Source organism: Poecilia mexicana, unplaced genomic scaffold (assembly GCF_051168715.1).
Source record: "Poecilia mexicana isolate PSO_F unplaced genomic scaffold, ASM5116871v1 scaffold_17, whole genome shotgun sequence".
NCBI classification, from domain to species: domain Eukaryota; kingdom Metazoa; phylum Chordata; class Actinopteri; order Cyprinodontiformes; family Poeciliidae; genus Poecilia; species Poecilia mexicana.
Genome location: NW_028263386.1, coordinates 22,089,672 through 22,109,173, shown reverse-complemented (window position 1 = coordinate 22,109,173; position 19,502 = coordinate 22,089,672). Strand labels below are relative to the sequence as shown.

Genomic DNA, 19,502 nt, shown 5'->3' with positions numbered 1-19,502 from the left:
AAACAAAAAACCAACAAATTACACACTGACATGTGAACATTACTTAGAAAAAAAGAGGCTTTTATTACCTGACCGTAACTTAAGAGTTGCTGTCTAAGATAAGACACCTATACGAGTGTTTAGGAGAACTTGAGAACTTCCTTAGGTAAATTGAGATGCAAAATTAATTTGGTACTTAAATTCCAGAGGCAGAAATGCATAAAAGATGAAAAAAAGCCACTTTCCCTTAATTCACAGTTTATTAAATTCCCAAAGAGAGGTAAGTATCTATAAAACCTCCATCTCTCTCAGGCAGAACCAAGTACTGACATATTCCATTTTAGTGCATAATAGAAATGAAATACAGATTTTTGTGCCTGTGTGTGCGTGTGTGTACAAACACACACGCACACAGTTTCTTTCAAATGAGTTGTTCACTGGGACAGGCTTGCCAACAGGTTTCTCTGTAACTACACCACTGTTTTGCACAACAAGCGTCTGCCAGAGGCCACATGTATAATTGAACGGTCGGCTTGTCTGTTGTCGAGAGAAGAGCTACCACATGACGAACCCATTTACAAATGTTAAATACAGGGTGCTGCTTTTATTCCAGCTCAGTTGATCGATTTCTAATCTACAATACATACATATAGTCCCGACAGTGCTCCATTTGAACACCTAAATTCTTCTTTAATTTTTTATTTTTTCCAAACTCGTTTTTTTTTTTATTATTTTTTTTATCTCATATAGTCTCTTTCAGCAGTATTATTCAGTGGTATTTACATTTAAAATGATCTTACATACAGTCAAACAACGTATATATTTTTAATCGACATCTTATAAAACAAGTGTTATCTTTGAACTTTGTTCATGATCTGTTGCTGAACATCGTACAGTAGAAAAGTGCATTCCAGCTGAAAACTCAAACTCATTTGCATCATGACCTTTGATGGCGACACGACGGCCTACGGCGGGAGTCTCTGTGCTGACGCACCCCTACTGTTTAACTAAGAGACTTGTGGAAAGTTTTTCTTTCATTTAGGCAGTACAAGTGTTCAAAGGAGGAAGTGATCGGCACGGATTACCCCTCCCCCACTTGTGGTCAGAAGTCATGCATACTTAGTCCTCGAGGTGCGAACAGTGAGACTACGTAGGGCGGCTTTAGAGGTACACAGAAAATAGAAAGGAAAACAGAGAACAGCAGACTTCACAGGTAAAACTGTTCTGTAGCTGAATGTCTAGCGTTCTAAAATGTGAGTTGAATACTTGTACAGTGCTTTGAAAAAGTATTTCTAACCGCTAAACTTTTTCACATTTTGTCACATCGTAACCACAAACCTCAGAGATTTTATGGTAAATGATAAAACGATGACCCAAGTCTTTTTTTCTTTTTTTTTTTGCCTACATCATCTTTTGGCATTAAATAGGTGTTGATTTTTATTTGCAAAAAAATCACTTTTGAAAAAAAATAAAATAAAATAAACTTAGGTAATTATTTCAGTGGGACTTCAATGACTTTGTTGTGACACCGCTTGGTCATGTTCTGTGTTTTGTCTTTGTCCTGAATGCATCCATTTTCATTTGTACCCTTTTTTTTGTTCTTTGTGTTTGTTGTTTTCATGTCTAATTAATTATTTTGCAGGTCAATACTTCTGTTCGCTAGTCTGCAATGTTTGTTTCGCATGAACGAATCGGTAAAGTAAAAAGAAAAACCGACACAAAGTAGTGCATAGTTGTAAAGCTGAAAGAATGGGATTTTTCTTTCTGTTTATTATTATTTTTTTGTTACAATTAAAAATCAGAACTATTTGGCTTCAGTTTATTCAACCCCTTTAATTGGACACCCCTAAATAAAATCAAGTGGGTTGACTTCATAAGCCACATTTAGTCAATGTCAAATTTAATATCAGTAGGCTTACACACAAGTAAGCAAACACACACTGCATTAATTAATTAAAACCACTACAGAATTTGCACCATTCCTACTGTTTAACGTGGTAGTGGCTGCATCATGCTGTGGAGATGCTTCTCCCAGCAAGCTTGTCAGAGTTAATGGGAGCATGGAAAACATTTTAAATCCCTCCACTTCGTCGGTACGTGTTCCCGTATCTTAAAGTTTTCTTAGGTTAACAAGGTTGCAGGTGTGACAAAATGTAAAATATTCAAGAAAGAAAAAAAAATACTTCTGAAGGTACTGCGGATCACCTTGCTTTAGTACAATCGATGCTTTACTGTATTCAGTCCTTTTGTCGGGACGTGTCAGCGTGTAAAATCTCTGTAAACATATCAACACTCGACTACAAAAGGTTGGGGGCGTGAGGCGGGGGAGTGGGGGGACAACATCCCTAAACGGCTTAAATTTTTCACAATGTCTGTTTTACTCGTGGGGCTCAGAGGAGGTTTGGAATCTTTTGGCGGGACTTAAATGATTCATCATTTTCATTTGGAATGGAGAAGCAAGCTGAATTATTCACTTTTCTGCCCCGGCAGAAGGAATAAAAAGTAATAGTTCGCTGTACAATCGCTTCACTTGTGAGATCGTTTATGACGCTATACATTCCCGCCATCCCGCTCTCTCTTCGTCCCAGAAACCCTTCCGGCCATTTTGTGTGTTTTTCCACTTTCCGACTCCGTCTGCGCATCGTTCCAAATACCAACACCATTGCCTGTGCAGCACTACTTCTTATTCTCCTCTTTAAATTGTCCCTGGGTATTTTGATTTCTACTCCTCATCTCTCTTTTTTATCTTTATTTAATTCTTCACACTTAAGCTCACGAAGACTGGTGTGTCTGAATAATGCACTTGTTCCTACATAGCCAGACTTTCTCTCTCACACACACACACACACACACACACACACACACACACACACACACACACACACACACACACACACACACACATGCACACTCGCACAACAAGTAGCATCTTTCTTTCTCCTTGTTTTCCTGCTAATTCTCATTCCATACGTGCGGGCTGAATTAAATCGAGTCTGGGATGTTTGGGTTGTTTTTCTTTGTCCAGAGCGTTTAACAAATTGTTGCTGCCCCAAGCCCATGCAGCCTCCGCATTGTCTCAGTATCTGTGCTCAACCATATCAGCGTTTCAACACTTATTGCTTTAAATTACATCAATCACTCCCTCTCCTGCCCTCACATTCTCCATCCTCCCTTGGCTCATTTTTCTCTGTCTCTTTTTATTACTTTGCCTCTTCATCTTTCTCTCCTTTAACTTCTCTTCACATTATTCTACCTCTAGTTGCCTTTTCATCACCTACCCTTCCTTACTGCCTCCTTTGCCCCCACTGATTTCCCGTTTTTTTGTTGTTTTTTTCAGTCTTTCCCTTCATCCCTTGCTTCCTCCACCTCCCTCTTCTCTGTTTTGTCAGACTCTTCCTTCTGCTCTCTCTCCTTTTTGGCAACATCTTCAACTTTTTCTTGATCTTCTCTAGCTTTCTCTCTGTTTTTAAAGAGCTGGGCTAGTTTCTGGAACTGAGGGCCCCAGTCTTCGAGCCCCACACCCCAATCCTCCTTCTCGCCGTCGCTCTCCAGTGAGCTGAGGGACCCGGCTCTGGATCCTGTCCCCTCCAGGCCGTACACCTGTACTGAGTCGTACGGCGGCTGAGACGGGTCGAAAGTGACCTGGGCAAGACGCAGGCGTAGGAACTCACCCACCCTGAGTGCCAAGGAGGGACCGCCGGGCCCCTGCGGCCCTCTTGTTGCCTCCATCCCAGGAACCCAGCCAGGCCCATAGCCCATCACTCCGCCTAGCGTTCCCCTCGGCTGCCCCGGGAAGGGTAAAAGCTGGGGGCTCATGTCCCTCCTGCCCAAAACGTACCCCCCTAAACCCATCTGCTCTCGCCAGTCCCCGATAAATCCAGCTGCGTCCGTGAAGACAGACGGCGTTCCGGTCAGCGGGATCCCTCCGTTCTCCCTGTCCGGTCTCGCCACCACAAAGTTGCTTCCCATTTCCAGCCCCCCTCTCCCCAGGCTGCTGGTGTAGTCCCTCTTTCCAGGCACCTCCCCCTGGAGGACAGTGGCGTAGTTGCGTCCGCCGACTGATTGTCCGTCTCTGGAAGCGTTCCCGTTCCCGACTCCTCGTCCCCGCTCCCCTCCTCCTCCGCCTTCACTTCCTCCTCCCTCCCCGCTGGGGTCGTGTTCGGGCAGGCCGGGGCCGGTGCGCTTCGGGGACGGGCCGGAGCGGGAGGCCCTGCGCCCGGCCATGGGGAGGGTCGCCGAGTCGCAAACCCAGCCTCCGACGGCGTGACCCTGACCCATCAAAGAGCCGGAGCGGGTCATAACGAGGCTGTGCTCCCTGGGCAACGTCTCTGACTGCACCTGGGGGAAACATGGGTGAGCATGAGTACGTTCAGTTTTGAAAATAAAATCAGTTTTATTAGACAAAACAGGAGGAAAGATTTAACAGAAGAGACAGTAAATATGGTAGAGAGTGGTGACACAAAGCTCAGATGATGGTTCCTACACAGTTTTTAATAAAAGTCTAATCTTTTCCAGACTCATTAATCCTCAGGCCTCTTTAGCATATTTTCATGTTTAAAGGTTAAACAGAAAACCTCAAAAAGAATTTTGGTAGCAATTAGGGATACACACAATTAATCAACCTACGATTTGATTGGATTGTTAGATTAAAATTAGTTTGAACCAATCACCTAATAACGTCCACTTAGACCTTCTTTTAGCATTGTAGTTTGGCCTTCATTCAGAAGAGGGTGCCACTTGTCATCCTTAAAACAGCGTCAGCTGATACAGAAATAAAGATGGCGGGGAGATTCCAGAACAGGAAAGAGAATCAGTCCAAAAAGAGTGTGATATGGGACGCAACATGCACTTTATGCAGTTTCGTTTTGAAATACAAACACTCAACATACTCCTAAGGTTTTTATCCTAATATCGCTCATTCAGAAAAGCTGCACAAATTACTGATATACTATGAAGTTTAATAATGTGAAAAAAACTGCCATTTTCTGTTTATTCAGACAGTATGTAAATACAGCTGACTATATATTATTATTATTATTATTATTTTTTTTAATTTAGCGTATTTAGCCCTTTACATTTTGGAAAGACGCCCCGCCATCTTGATTGAAATTAAATCTCAAGTTTTTTAAGAAACTGGCTGCTTGGATGATGAATCAACTTTAGATTAATTAAATAATCGATAACTTGTATCCCTTGTCGCTATTTCTAAATAGGATGAAAGGAACAAGAAAATAAAAAATGGAAGAGATGGAAGAATAAAAGAATAACGGAAGCATGAAAGAAAAGAAGGAAGGAGGGAAGCATGCAAAAGATGAAGGCGAAATAGAAACTGATGAATTAATGCAAGCAGCTTTCAGATAATAGAATAGGGAATAAAAAAAATTAAAATATGGAAACACATCACTCCTCAAACTCATCCAGAGTTTGGGGGGGGGGGGGTCATCAATCAATTTCCATCCTCTTCCAGAATTTTGCTCCCTGTGGAAAAAGCTTGAGAAAACGATGATGGAAAGGGCCTGACACGATCGAGAGAGAAACTGAACTGCAGTGAAGGGAGTAGAAGAGGAGCTGTACGAAGTCATAGATATTAATTGAGAAGCAGAATGAGCCAACAGTGAAAGGGAGATGAATCGGGAAGTGAAACAGAGATAGAATATTTGAAAATTAAATAAAGCAGCGGAGAGCCACGCTACGACTTAATAAATAAGAGAAGACAAAAAAATGTACAATGGGGTATAAATGTGCTGATATATCTGCACCATCAAATTCTCCCGCCATTGTCCTGCTCAGTTCTGCTGATTTACAGACACTAAAACGCTTTAGTGTGGGAGGACTGCAATTATCTACCGTATTATGTTAAATGGAAACTTAACAATTCCTTTATATTTGCTTAATTACTTTCTAACATATTATTTGCTCATACAATAGAATAATTAAGTCACTCATTCAACTTTAATTCCAATTCCAATGCAGCCATCTATCATTAGCCCAGGAAATTATTTAAATGTATTTTATAATTTAGCACAACATCTACCTTTGCTTTTTTTGCTTCCTTCTCATGATGTCTAGCTCTCCATCTGTTCACATATTTCGCTGCTTTTGCAGAGCAGAACACCAGTTTTCACACCAAACGCTCATGGATGCATGATTTGCACGACGAACATGCGAGGATTATTAGACGGACCGTTTCAGTCCATCCTGCAAATCAGAACCAAAACACGTTTCGTAAACAGGGCACTTCATTTCAACTCATCAAAAAGTTGATTTATAATCCAAGATTAATTGAATTAGCTTCCAAATCACTCCCAACACTCGCAAAAGTATTCACTTCGTTCTATTTTTAGCTACATAGGCACGAACTTTAATGTGAGAATGAAAATGGAATGAAAAAGAGTCGATACTTAAAGTCCAGACCCAAATCCAACAAGGAATTAACTGAGTATTTGCAACACATGAACATGCTTTGAGCACATGTGTTGAACCTTATGTGGCCCTCTGGAATATAGAGGGCCACATAAACGAAGCTATTCGGTAATAGTTGTATGTTTAAATTTTACTTTATAGGTCAATTCAAGTCAGTTTATGTTTGTATAGGACCAAATTACATTGGTGTGAAAAGATATTAAAAATTTTTACATTTTAAGAAGTGCTAATCAAACGCAGAGAAAACTATAAAATGTAACAGTTTGTTAATAGATAGTTTTATCAACACTTTCTGCCACTATCTGCCCTTTGAGGACATTCATGTGTAGAAGATGAACCTCCAGTCGTTTTTAGGTTTCTCTTTCAGAAATATGCAATATTTAGCTCCATCTTAAGTTGTAGATACTTCTGCAGGGTAATGCATATTTTCCAACCGATCGTTTCCATATATCCTTACCCAGTCCAGATCCTGATTGTGATTGCTTTTGTCCTCGTTACTTCCGTCCATGCAGCTGCTTCCTGGTCCCGTCCCGCCTCCTCTCTCCTGGCTGTCGCTGGTCCTCGGAGTCCCTCCGTCTGATGTGCTCACTCCGCTTTGCGGCGCTGTCCCGTCGCGGCTGCCGGTGCGACTGCCCGTTCGGCTCCCTGTGCTGAGGTCCGTGGGCGCTACGTACACCGCCCCCGACTCCATCGGCCCGACCATCGCGCCTTGGTTCTGGATGACCAGGGAGTGGTCCGGCTGGGCTCCGGGAATGCGGTACGCCAGCTCCGCCAGGCCCGGGTCGAAGGCTCCTCCTGGTGTACGGCGGAGAACCGGGAGGGTGTGGCTGCTGTAGCAGAGGCGGCCGTAAAGGGGTCCTCCTGGTGCCGAGTAGCCATGGTCCACACTTGGATTCTGGGGCCAGGCGTAGTTGCGACCTTTGTCTTGACCTTGCTGGGTGTAACGCCTGGAAAACAAACAAAATGTTCAAAACTAGATCCTTTTACGGCTGGACAATAAATCCATAACTATAAATATCGTGATAGCGGCGTGATCAATATCAGCAGATAATACGTCTGATAGAATATCTAATAATTTCACAGAAATCTGATCCAGAACCGCACGGCATTCTGGGGGATGTTGGCAGAGGAAAGGCTTTAGTCACTCAACCTCTCATCACCAGCTAAGCAACCAGCTCATTCTCTCTTGGGTTACCTAGCAACAACTTGTTGAGTATATTGCGCAACAGCAGTTTCAAGTTTTGCCACAATAACTTAAAAATAAAAAACAATGGCATGAGGTTAAAACTGGGGAAGTTTTTTCCCCAGTTTTCAGTTTGTCTTTACCAGTTCGCCTTTTTGTTTTCAGATATTAAAACCAAAAAGCAGAGCAATAATTATCAATTTTGACTGATAATGCTTATGTTTTTCAGCCATTTCATTCAGCCCTACATCCTTTTTTATGTTTTTATGTTTTTAGCAATGTGCTATCTGATTTACACTAAACAGGGATATTTTTGATCTTTCAACTGTCCTGCTTGCAAACTACCAATCTGATATAATATACTGCTCAAAAAAATAAAGGGAACATTTCACTTTAATTTTGTGTGTGGCTCCAAATCCAGGCCTCCATTGGTTAATAAATTTGATTTCCATTGATGATTTTTGTGTGATTTTGTTGTCAGCACATTCAACTTTGTACAGAACAAAGTATTCAATGAGAATATTTCATTCATTCAGATCTAGGATGTGTTATTTGAGTGTTCCCTTTATTTTTTTTGAGCAGTGTAATAATCCTGGGCAAGATCAGCCACTATGAGAGCAAGCTTGAACTAACAGCAAACGATGTTTGTTCAAATATGCTAATGCTAAAATAGGGCAATAAATTAACTGCTTTGCAAAAAACAAAATCAATCATAATTTGGGTCAAAACGCGGCTTCACATTCACAAAGTTTAATTTAATAACTTCTCAGGCGCACAGCATCAACAACAATAAAACCTAAAAAGGAATTGTTGCAGGGATGTTGCACTGTATTGCACTAGACTTTTTTCTTTCTAAATGTTGTTGTGTCCACGTCTTATAAAGTGGGGAAAAAAAAAAAAAAAAAAAGCAATTTTCGATAAACTGCAGGCACTCTTTGTACTTGTTTATGGCCTCTCCATATGGCCTGCATGAATTCGGGAACTAATTATTACTCCAAAGGCAATAACAACGTTTCACAGAAGCATCAAAGTGGGTGCAAACGGCCCTCTGATGTAGCGGGACACAAACGAGCTTTAACAAAAACGGACAGAACAAAGTGGTCTCCCAGGACCGCCGTGCTTGATAGTCTTCTGTTTCGGCATTTTGATCGGGGATTGATTATGACCCGGGAGCTGCGGCCCGACTGCTTGCTTAAGTGCATCGGTTGAGTCCTGAGTGCGGCGGGAGCCTTTTCTACAGCGGGAGGGACGGACGGGCGCTGAGGAGGAGGTGATGTTTACCTCTTGTGCTCCCCTTTGGCGTGTAATGTGAGACCAGCTTTGAGGTTTTGATGAAACCGAACTCGTCTGCGCGTTATGTAAACAGTCCCTCAGCCTACTTACACATTCCTGCTGTCGAGCGTGCGATAGCCTCGAGAACGGGAGCTGTGCGGCGCGCTCTGGAGCGCGGCGATATCAAAGGCGGCCGTGTCGGCCTCGCCGCCGCCCTCGTCGTCGTAGGTTATGATGTTCTCGCGCACGTCGTCCTCCTCCAGCGGCGACAGGGAGTCCCTCTTCTGACGGCGCAGCGACAGCGACAGGGCGCTCACTGCTGCGGAGGGGACGGGCGTCGATGATATCCAAGCAGAAAAAGAGAGAGAGAGAGAGAGAATGATGAACAATGGAGGAGAAGGTGCATCATAAGTCACAGGGGAAATAAAGGAAAGCAGGTGGAGGACGGAGTGAGTGAGTGAGATTCATACGGACAAAGAGGTGAAATTCTCAAAGACAAAGAGAACGCAGAAGAGGCCTTAGGTTAGAGGGCCGGTATATCATATCAGCAGACTGCATGCCTCCACTCTGTAATTGACTTTGAGCTCTAACTGGGCAAACGGATACCTTACCCTCTCATGACTCCATGACTCTCGTTCTATATTCTCAAAGCAAGGAGCCGCATTTGACCCTGAGCTGTGGCAATGAGCAAAGCGATGGAAGCTCATTAGCAGGGATACCTGTGGCCACGTTCAACCATTGAGTGTGGTTTCATAATTTACAATGGAATTCATAATTACCTTACTAACTGGGGAAAATGTTACTATGCGTGTAACTGTAGGGCAACAACGAGATTGAAGAAAAAAAAAAAAACTCAACAATGAATAGTTTCAATGTGTTTTGGTGTCGGGGGGATAAAAAAAAAAACTCTTTCCAAATGGAATGCAAATGCCTTGGCATAAAACTTTAAACTATTTTGAACTTGGATTTAAACTAATTCAGAGCTATTACTGAAACTTATTTTTATATTGAAACTTGTTTAAACAGGCAGTATTGTGTGTTTTCCAGCCACATGCCGTTTTGTAGTGCATAATACCTTCAGTTGTTATAAAAATGCTACATATACATCAAATATGACCGAAAATAAATTAGATTTTATGATTTAACATCTTGAAATTGGGGCCCCTGACTCTAAGTTTTTCTGCAACTCCATCTTCAGGAAGTCATCACAACTATTAATTAACCCTTTAACAATATTTTTTACGAGCGCTGCACTGAGATGTAGCTTGTATGATGAGCTCAGCTGAGGCCCAGTTTCAATAGCTGTTTGCTAATTGTTGCTGGCTAGTCTGAAGGAGCCGAGTGTGTGTACGGCTGCTCTGCAATGCAGAAGTTCAAAGGCTTGGAAACTTCAGCTTCGTCCTCGAAGGCGGTGCCCGGTCCTCCCAGATGTTTTGTGGTTGCTACAGGAGACTAAAGGATTTCTCCTTTAGTCTCACTCCAGGTATGTTTTTGATGAGGGAATCGCATTATAATATGACGTAAACCTTAAAAAAGTAAATTTTACACAATACTGCCCCTGATCATTTTGTAGAAAAACTGATAAAAGTGATGAGAAGCACATGGGCACCACATCAGTAGTGGCACCACATCATGTTCTGACTGACCTCCAGTCGAGTGGAGGTGGGTCTGAACATGAGCATCCTGGTAATAAAATATGTCAATCTGTCAGCTGAGGCCAGTTTCCTAATACTTCCATGAATGTGCTGTCAACAGGAAGTAGGCTCCCCCTTGTGCTGCGTCTCCTACTTGCTGCTGAGAAGAGAGAAACTGGGTTATGTGCTCTCCACAAGTCTGCACTGAATATCATCCCAGTCCTGAATATCAGATCATTTCTTCCTTTTTGACTGGTTAGAAAGTAAGTAGGATGTCTCCCACCGATGAGGAGTGCCACTGGAAAATATCCAATGAAAAGACAAAAATATCTTTTCTACACGGAAGATACAAACACAACCCATCTTTAGACTGAACCCATAAATAAAACCAGTTTAACAGAAACAAAATATCACACTTTCACAAACAAACACTCCCAGTCCAAAATCTGGAATCTTTCATGAAAACTAATAAAAGCTCTGAAATTCACTTTTCAACAACTGGCCTAGATTTGGGCACAGAAACGATGTAATATATTAATAGCCTACTGGTTCGTTTAAAAGCCACCTATAAGCAGAGCATAATGAGGTTCTGTAGAAATTTGAAATCGAGCCTCATATCCAGTGCAATATTGAGCAGAACCACACAAGCCAAAAACGATGTCACAAATATTCTCTGTGTATCTTGTGGAGCTGATAAGTGATCAAATCTTAATCACATAATTTATACAACATTTTAAAGAAACTAGCCAATCAGAAATCCTGAGCTCAGTCACTGCTGTCCAAAACTATTTATTATTTCCATTTTTTTTTAATTATCTGTGGAGTCGAAAAAGTATTTTCTCCCTACTTGCCTTGTATTTAATTGTCATTTTCATGAAAACTTTATGTCAAACCAAGATCATTTAGCAATAAAACCATCAGTACACAGAAGCAGGGTTTGATTGTCAGAATCTGTTTCCACGTTCAAGGGAAACAAAGAGGTTGTCCAATTGTCCTGTTATAATTTGGGAAATAGTGCAGACTAATGAGCTTTATTTCCACTACCGCACCACCAGTCCACACTGACAAAAACTTAACTACAAAATCCAAGACCTGGCATTGGATCTGAGCGTGTTTTATGCTCAGATCCCATTTTAACAGATCCCCAAACTGGCATTAAAAAGACTGTACTCCAGTGTTTCTGCTACACAAACAAAATATCAAATAAAATAGCGCACGCCGACCCGTGACGTACCTCTCTAGTGGAATTGAGGCATAACAGTACGTCTTTGTTACGACTGATTGATCAGTTAACCAGACGTGCTGAATAAATATGAGAATTTTACACGGTTAAAACGTTAATTTCTTGTTTTGTTGCAATTGTTTACAATTAGGCAATAGAAGCTTAGGGAAGGGGCTTAGCAAGGAGAGAACGATAGCATCATTGCGTGTCCACACGCGCTTATATCTCCTTGTGGGTGTCATGTAGGCGGCTAAGCTGCTGCATTAAGTTAATCTGCTGCCGCGATATTGTCAGAAGTTGCTTTATTTATTTTCTACGGATAAAATCCACTGATCCATGTGCAAAAATATTATAAACATCCACGATAATATGTGGGCTCATTTCCACAGCCTACTGCACATATTTTCTCACTAAAAGAGAGCCGTCAGAGGTCGTTAATGCAGGCCCAGTTTCTTTTTAATCACCAGACTCGATCCTCATGGAGCCATTGTCAAAGCCTCTTTGAGGACTTTCTGGCATTTCGTGTATGTTCTGGTTTTAATGTGTTATATCTTTATCGCACAACTAAAAAAAAAAAAAACATCCTGTTATAGACTGTCAAATACCACAACACAGTTCAGGCGTTTACCTATTGTGGTTCATTCCTCAGCTCCGTCAAAGCCGCCCTCACTCACACCGTGTTACATTAGTGCTGTGATTGAACCGGCCGCTCCCAGAATAATAACGACTGCATCAAACGCGGCGTCAGTGGTGATCCGGCTGGCTGAATGGAACCGACAACGATGCTGGCCTCCAGCCAAGGCCTTCTCTGAGACTCGGCATTATGAGGCGGAGCAGTGACATTTGGTTACGCTGCTACAGAAGAAGAAGAAAAAAAAAAAAAAAAACGAAAACGGAGAACCCAGATAATCACTCGGTAATGCTACGTTAGCGCTGATCGGAGCTGACCTTGCCAAAAGAAATAAGTGGGCTAAACCAGAAAGAAAAAAAGCAAACCCGGCTATTGAGTGGCTGTGACTCAGAGAAATATTTCCACTGCTGCTTTTATTGTTTCCATATGCAGATTAGGCAGCGGTAGTGGTAGTGTAGTGGTAAAAATACAGCACTAAAACACTAATTACTCAGCAGTTTTTATTAGATTAGCATTAAAATAAAAATTATATCTCTTTGCTGTATATATAACAATGTGTGCTGGAGTATAATCATCAATGAGGTTATATAAGAAAAGGCCTTTTTTTTTAAACTGGGAAATGATTAATGATACTCTGTTTAGCGGACAGCACTGCAGCTATTTTAGTTAAAGAGATCTCATATAGAGCGCAGTAACACTTTTAAAACCACAAATACTTTTAATGTGAAAGGACACAAAATCTCTTTTTTTTATCTCACTGTCAGACTTTAAATTTTTTTTTTTTTTCTACTTTGGGTCAGCAAGGATTAGCAACATTTGTATTTGCGAAGTCATGCGACTGTTTTTATAAAAAATTTTATAACCTTTCTTCATTTTTAATGGGATTTTTGTGTCTACGTAATTTGGGAATGTCCAGAATATGTCATAGTTTGAGGCACAGCTGTTGATGTATTTTAAGGAAACAACTCAAAGAGATTACTTGTGTGACATGATGCATAAATAAAATAAAATAAAATAAAATAAACAAGCATTTTGGACCTCAACTTTGGCTGATCTCTGTGTTTAACAACAATTGTAGGAAGGTTTTAGCTGCTCAACCTCTCGTCACCAGCAAAGCAAGGTGAGCGGCATCAACTAACTCGCCCGCTCACGGGTTACCTAGCAACAACCTGTTGAGTAGGTTGCGCAGCAGCAGCTTCAGGTTTCGCCACCATGCCTCATAACTGCTTAAAACAAAAAATTTGGATGAAACAGGAAAGGTCACGTCACCAGCTTGGCAGTATTTCAGGTATTGAAAACCAAAAACTAATCATTAATTATCGATATGGACTGATATGAAATCCTTATGTCGTGGTTTGGTTCTCTGCCGTATCGTCCAGCTCCAGAAGATCCAAAGAAAGTTTGTGGGACTGAGTGAAAAAGCTGTTTGCCTAAAACCTGATTCACTTCTGTCACGAGGAACGGCACGAATTTCCAGCAAACCGCAGCAAATACATTTTAATCAGTTTTTGTCTGATTTAATGTGTATTTCTGGTGTATCCAGGTATCCGGTTTCAACTGCATATTTTATGCGACAAAATATTTACCCAGTAGCGTAGCAACACAAGCCAGGATAGCCAGCAGGGCGGCAGTGCTGAGCCCCGGGGAGGGCAGCATGGACTGCTGAGGCAGACACACCGCCTCTCTCTCCCAGTCCGAATCTCCCTCCGTCTGCTTGTCCTTCTCCTCGGCGCGGGCTCCCCCCCTCAGGCAGGGGCAGACAGACACGGTGACCGTCCCCGTGCTGGTGAGGCCCGACGTCCCGTCCCTGAGGACGAGCGGGACATACAGCGTCAAGGTGGAGGATGGGGAGCGGGACAACGGCTGGAGCTGGGACAGCAGCACCAGGCTGGCTGTGGGGCCTGCCGGGGAAAATCAGACAGAAAGGAAGACACATGTTATTAATCAGCGGCTAACTGCCTCTTAGGATTCTCCGTTTTCTGTGCTAAATCATGGCAGGAGGTCGCCTTCTGATAACGGTGCTCCAAAATCCCAGCTTTCAACTTCGCAAATCTGTGACTCGTGTCAGTTGCTGATTGATTTATACCTCTTGCAGGAATACAGCCTTTGAAAATGTCAAACTTTTCTTTTCTTTTTTTTTTTTTACATTTTGCACAACTTGAACAATTTAAGTGACAGACCAGCATTGCTTGTAACAAGAATGACTATGCTATATAAGTTAATGATATGGCACTGCTTGAAGAGTCATGACAGGTAAAGATGTTTAAGAGATGTGAACATGTCAAAACGCCGAGCTGCATCAATATATCTTAGTTGCCTTTCAATGGAGATGCTCATACTCTGGTAAAAGACTAAATGTCATGCAGAATGAAACAATCCAAAGCATCAAACTCACAAATACTCTGTTTGATTTCATCAGGTGCAGCCCAACAGCTCTGCCAGTTCTGTGGACACCAACACAGGCCAATTACTAGATTAGCGAGCCATTAAAGGAACCATTATTCTTGACTTCTGATCCTTAACGAAGCAACAATCGTCATCCATCGAGACGGACTGCCACACACATAAACAATGTCTTGTAAACCCACCCATTGTAGCTCTGGGTGTAAAACCTTTGTCCTGCTGGAAGGGAAACCTCTGCGTTATTCTCAAGTCTTACGCTCGAGTCACCTTTCAATCAACTCTGAATTGTTTCATTTTCTCTTGTTCACCATAAAAAATCTCAGCTGCTTTGCTGATTAATGTCTGCCTTGCCCAGCCTGTTAGTTTTGGTTAGTAGTCACGTCTTGATTCATTTGAAGTTGTTCTCGGTTGGATTTCATTTTGGAGTATCCAAGAAAAGGGGGCTACTATTTAGAAATGGTAACCATGCTCCCAAATTGCATTTTTTTCTATCGATTTGTCTTCCACTTCACAATGGTGCACTACTTTTTGTTCAGTAACATTAAATTCCAGTGAAATACACTGAAGTTTGTGTCTGTGGGGGGCAAAACAAAAGAATGCCAAGGGATATGAAAACCTTTGTAAGAGGCTAAAATTTCTGAAAGTACAAAATCTGACATGTTAAAGTGTTAGACAATATCTTGCATACAAGATATTGAGAATCTTGTATGCAATGTTTTTGCGATTGAAATGTCTCTTCTAACCTCCAACAAATAGATTTGTCTATGTGCATGGAAAATGTTTTTTTTTTTTTAAAGATATTTCTATATCAAATAACGGAGACTAAAAAAACCCCCAGAATGCCGTGAGATAAAAGAAGGCATGGATATTCTTTATCAACATGAATGTCACTGCAAAGTTGCACCAACATGACAAGGGTGATTATCCTGAATCCTCTCTGTTGATTGAAATCACAGATCAGATCATTCTCTTTGGTAACAAAGCAAATAATGAGGCACGTTTTTGTGACAAGCTGTCCATATGGGAACGGAACATGATCTTATTGTTCCTCTGTTCTGCTGCTGGATGACACATCAAAGAGGACTTTGAAACCACACGTCAGTGGATTTATCCTCCTGATCCGTGATCCATCACTGTGTTCTAATCAAGGGACAAAAAGCTGTTCAAAAAAGTTCTGGGCTTTGTATCGCAGAGACCCGGATGTCCCTGCTTGCCACCGACACTTAAATGAAACACGAGTTCAAGCCTTCGAATTTCAGAGATAAAATTGTTGCTGTGTTATATTATCTGGAAGCATGTGAAAAATGGAAACGATGATTTTAGACTTGTTCCTTTGTGTGGCTAAAATAGACACTTTCATCCAGAGTTGTGAGGGTGCAGTTGGATGCAGAGACAACACACATTCTGTGTGTTGTCTCTGCCTTGCATACAGAACTACAGGCAATGTAGAGAGACCAATTCACCTGAAACCCATGTTTTTGAACAGTAGATGGAAGCAGGAATACCAGCAGAGAATCTAGGTGTGCACCCTGGCCGGGATTCAAACACAGAACCAAGGCAACGCTGCCAGCATCTGCTCCACTGAGCAACCAAGAAATGTACACTTGTGGATGAAACAACGTGTTTCTACAAAACAACTCTTGGGTTTTTCTATTTGATTATAATAGTTAATGTAAATATGGCTAGACGCTTTTATTCAGCTGAAAAATAACACAAACTTGAACCAAGACCAGATTTTTCTTTTCTCTGTTGGACGTCTTAACTTTTTACTACATGTCGTAAATAGAACGTCTACAGTGTTGAGATGCTTTACCAGGCCGAGAAAGAGTCACATGCTGTTAGACAAAGGGCCCATAGTAAAGAGTTACATTTTTGATTCTGTTAGACACCAAGGTCCATTTCTCACGAGAAACAGAAACTTATCAGGCCACAGAAACATGGTGTGATTTCAGGGAGTGTCTTCCGTCCATATAATCAGCTACCCTCCTCTTCCTCCTCAGACGCTGCACAGACTTTTTTAGAAACTCTTCTCGGATGTAATGGTAAAGCGTCTCCTTTCAGCGCTGAAAGTTAATAAAATAAGTAAAGTCTGAATGCTTTTCTTGGCTGATTTTATGCTCCGTGTGTCAATACAAATTATGATTCATCGATTGAGATTCTCATTCTCAACAGTAGCCAGAAGCACATATATGTTGTATGTGATCAACCGTTTTGAATGGTTGAGACCCATCTATACATGGAGGAAGTGGGACGCAGAATTTTGAAGTCTGACAAAGGAGCCACGCCTAGCCGCTAGTTTAGATATGTGGATGTTACCTGGGTCAAAATTCAAGCCTTTACTGAGCAAATCAACAACACCTAAAGAACGTAGCTACCATTTTTAGACTGTCTGGTGATGACTGATAAAGATGGAAGTCTTACCAATAAAGCACACACGAGCGCACACACACAGGGATTGCCACCTACGTTTTGAATCTCATCAGCCACTGGAACATAAACTACATCTACTGCTCATCAGAATCCCACAAGGGCAGAAGCAAAGGACCACAGACGCATTGGGAAGGCACAGATAATTTGAGGATAGGCCTAGACATACAGAATTCAGATTAATCAGTCAAACTACTGCAGGAGACGAGAAAAAAAAGCAAAAGAACGTCATCATTCAATATGTGCTGCGGAGCGTCCAAGAAACTAATGGGGTCGAGCAAAGAACGACGTCGAAACGTGAAAGTTTTCTGTCACACTGAGGGAACCCAACACACGGGACGTGGTAACAACAGCAACAAAAGTTGAACATTTTTCCACTTTCTTGTGTTGCGTTGCTGGCCTACGTGTGAATTTCCCCCAGTGGCTTGGCTGTGGGAGGGCAGGTGATCGTATCCTCATTGTGTTGGTCCAATAGAAAATGAATGTAGAGAAAGAAACGTTGCCTCCCGTGTGTTGAACGCTTTAGGATATTTTCCAAGCATCATCTTGGGGTGCAGTTTAAACCCCAGTGTTGGGTTTACAGTGTGCTTACAGAGTGTTCACTGCAAGGCCAAAACCACAAAACAAAAGGAAGGCGGATGGTTTCTATAGTCCAGAGTTAAAAGGAACATTAAGATCGCTAAACTGGAGAAGCTAAGCAGCAGCTATGCAAACGCTTAGCACAACACAGAAGAGCAAGAGACTAAGAAAGGCTAATAGAAAAAGGACTAATTCCTAATGTCTATTGGGATGAACTCAATTAAATTAATCCGTTTGGTCTTTTCACAAGCATTTTACAAAAACAGTAAGTAAATGTGACAGTGCTGGGGAGACGAATGCAAGGGAGAAATAGGACGGCAAACCAGTGGATTAAACTCAGAAGAAAGATGGATAATAAGGCAGAACAAAGGGACTGCTAGAGTTGGTTGACGGATTGATGAAGATTCAGCGACAGAAAATGAGGAGAGAGAGTTTGAGAGAAGCAGACAGATAAAAGCACAAGAAAGAAGGATATCTGAATAAACGGTGATAGGAAAGAGAATATCTGGGGGGGGGGAGGAAAAACATTTGGGATTTAGGGTCTTACAAAGTGCAGAAAAGCTGTCTGTCTGCCAGAAAGATGGGGAGGAAAACAAATAAATAAAGAGAGAGCACCTGGGAGGTAAAGATTAAATACCTACCACCACTGTCTCTGACGCTGAAGTTGAGGGCAACGCCGGATTCTGGAGGGATGCTGAAATACACGGTGCTGTCGTTCCCTCCCTCATCTCTATCAATCGCCCGCAACACCTGCACCACCTGAAACAAAGCGATAGAGTGCGGACGAGATTGAGTAAGGGGCGGGAATGAATAAGTGAATGTGACTGTGTGAGAAGAAGGAATACATGGAGGGGGAAGAAGAAGAAAAAACAAAAAGCAATGGAAAAACACTTCACAGAGAGTGCTTTTAGCAATGAACCATTAGCTGATGTCGGCAGGAATCATAACAAGCCAATTAGTGTGAAGACACAAGCGAGCAGTGTCTGATACACCAAATAAATAACAGCATCTGATGTGAATCAGCTTTCACAAATACAGTGAAGTGTGGCTTTCAATTTAGTAAGAGCATCTTCACTGGAAATGGTAACAAAATTAATCTAAAAGATATCTCCCGCAGCCCACGCGTGACGGATAATTTCTTTTTAATGAAAAACTCTGCTTGTCATTATGCAATATGTTCTTTTTTTCAGGAATAGTTCGAGTTCAAGGCGGGAAAAGCAGGAATGAATGGCGCCGGATGTCCTCCGAGTCAGTCAGCGACTCCAGGCCTTCAGAGGACTCGCTGCGCCGAGTCCCGCTACGTTGTCGGCTTCTGGTGTGAATATTCAGAGGCGTTTTGTCTAATGACTTGTCAAGCCGAGACGTGAACACGCAACTTTAGCGGAGTGAAAGACATCATAATCTTCTTGCGTCGTCTCCCGCTCGCTCAAACAAGAACATACGCAGACACAAAACAACGAGGATCGCACATAAATCAACGGCGTTGCCACAGAATCACAGATTTAGTGGCGAAACGACAAAGACTCAAGCAGAGCAATAAAAACAGCAGCCAAAACAACAGATGGGCCAAGACACCAAATTATAGCGACGGAGCCAGCGTGGAATACAGAAGATGGAGGAGAGAATATAAAAACAGTGAGAGCGAAAGGCTGGCTTCCGCGGCGAGACTGAGGAGGGAAGACAAGATTTCTATAATTGAGATGGGATCAAATACGGGAAACCATGATGCGGAAAAACAGACAGGAAGAC

The 19,502-nt window shown here is 42.0% G+C and overlaps 1 protein-coding gene across 1 annotated transcript in view; it reads right to left on the bottom strand.

Annotated features, from left to right (window-relative positions):
- Nucleotides 1-220: 220 nt before the first annotated feature.
- Nucleotides 221-19,502, bottom strand: part of cdh24b (cadherin 24, type 2b) — a 192,011-nt gene continuing 172,729 nt past the window's right edge. The window contains exons 10-14 of the mRNA XM_088015057.1: nucleotides 18,395-18,512; nucleotides 13,931-14,245; nucleotides 8,969-9,176; nucleotides 6,860-7,349; nucleotides 221-4,317 (exon numbers count right to left, since the gene is read on the bottom strand). Coding sequence (XP_087871183.1) covers nucleotides 3,313-4,317; nucleotides 6,860-7,349; nucleotides 8,969-9,176; nucleotides 13,931-14,245; nucleotides 18,395-18,512 — 2,136 coding nt within the window. The 3' untranslated portion in view covers nucleotides 221-3,312. The remainder of the gene's footprint in view (nucleotides 4,318-6,859; nucleotides 7,350-8,968; nucleotides 9,177-13,930; nucleotides 14,246-18,394; nucleotides 18,513-19,502) is intronic.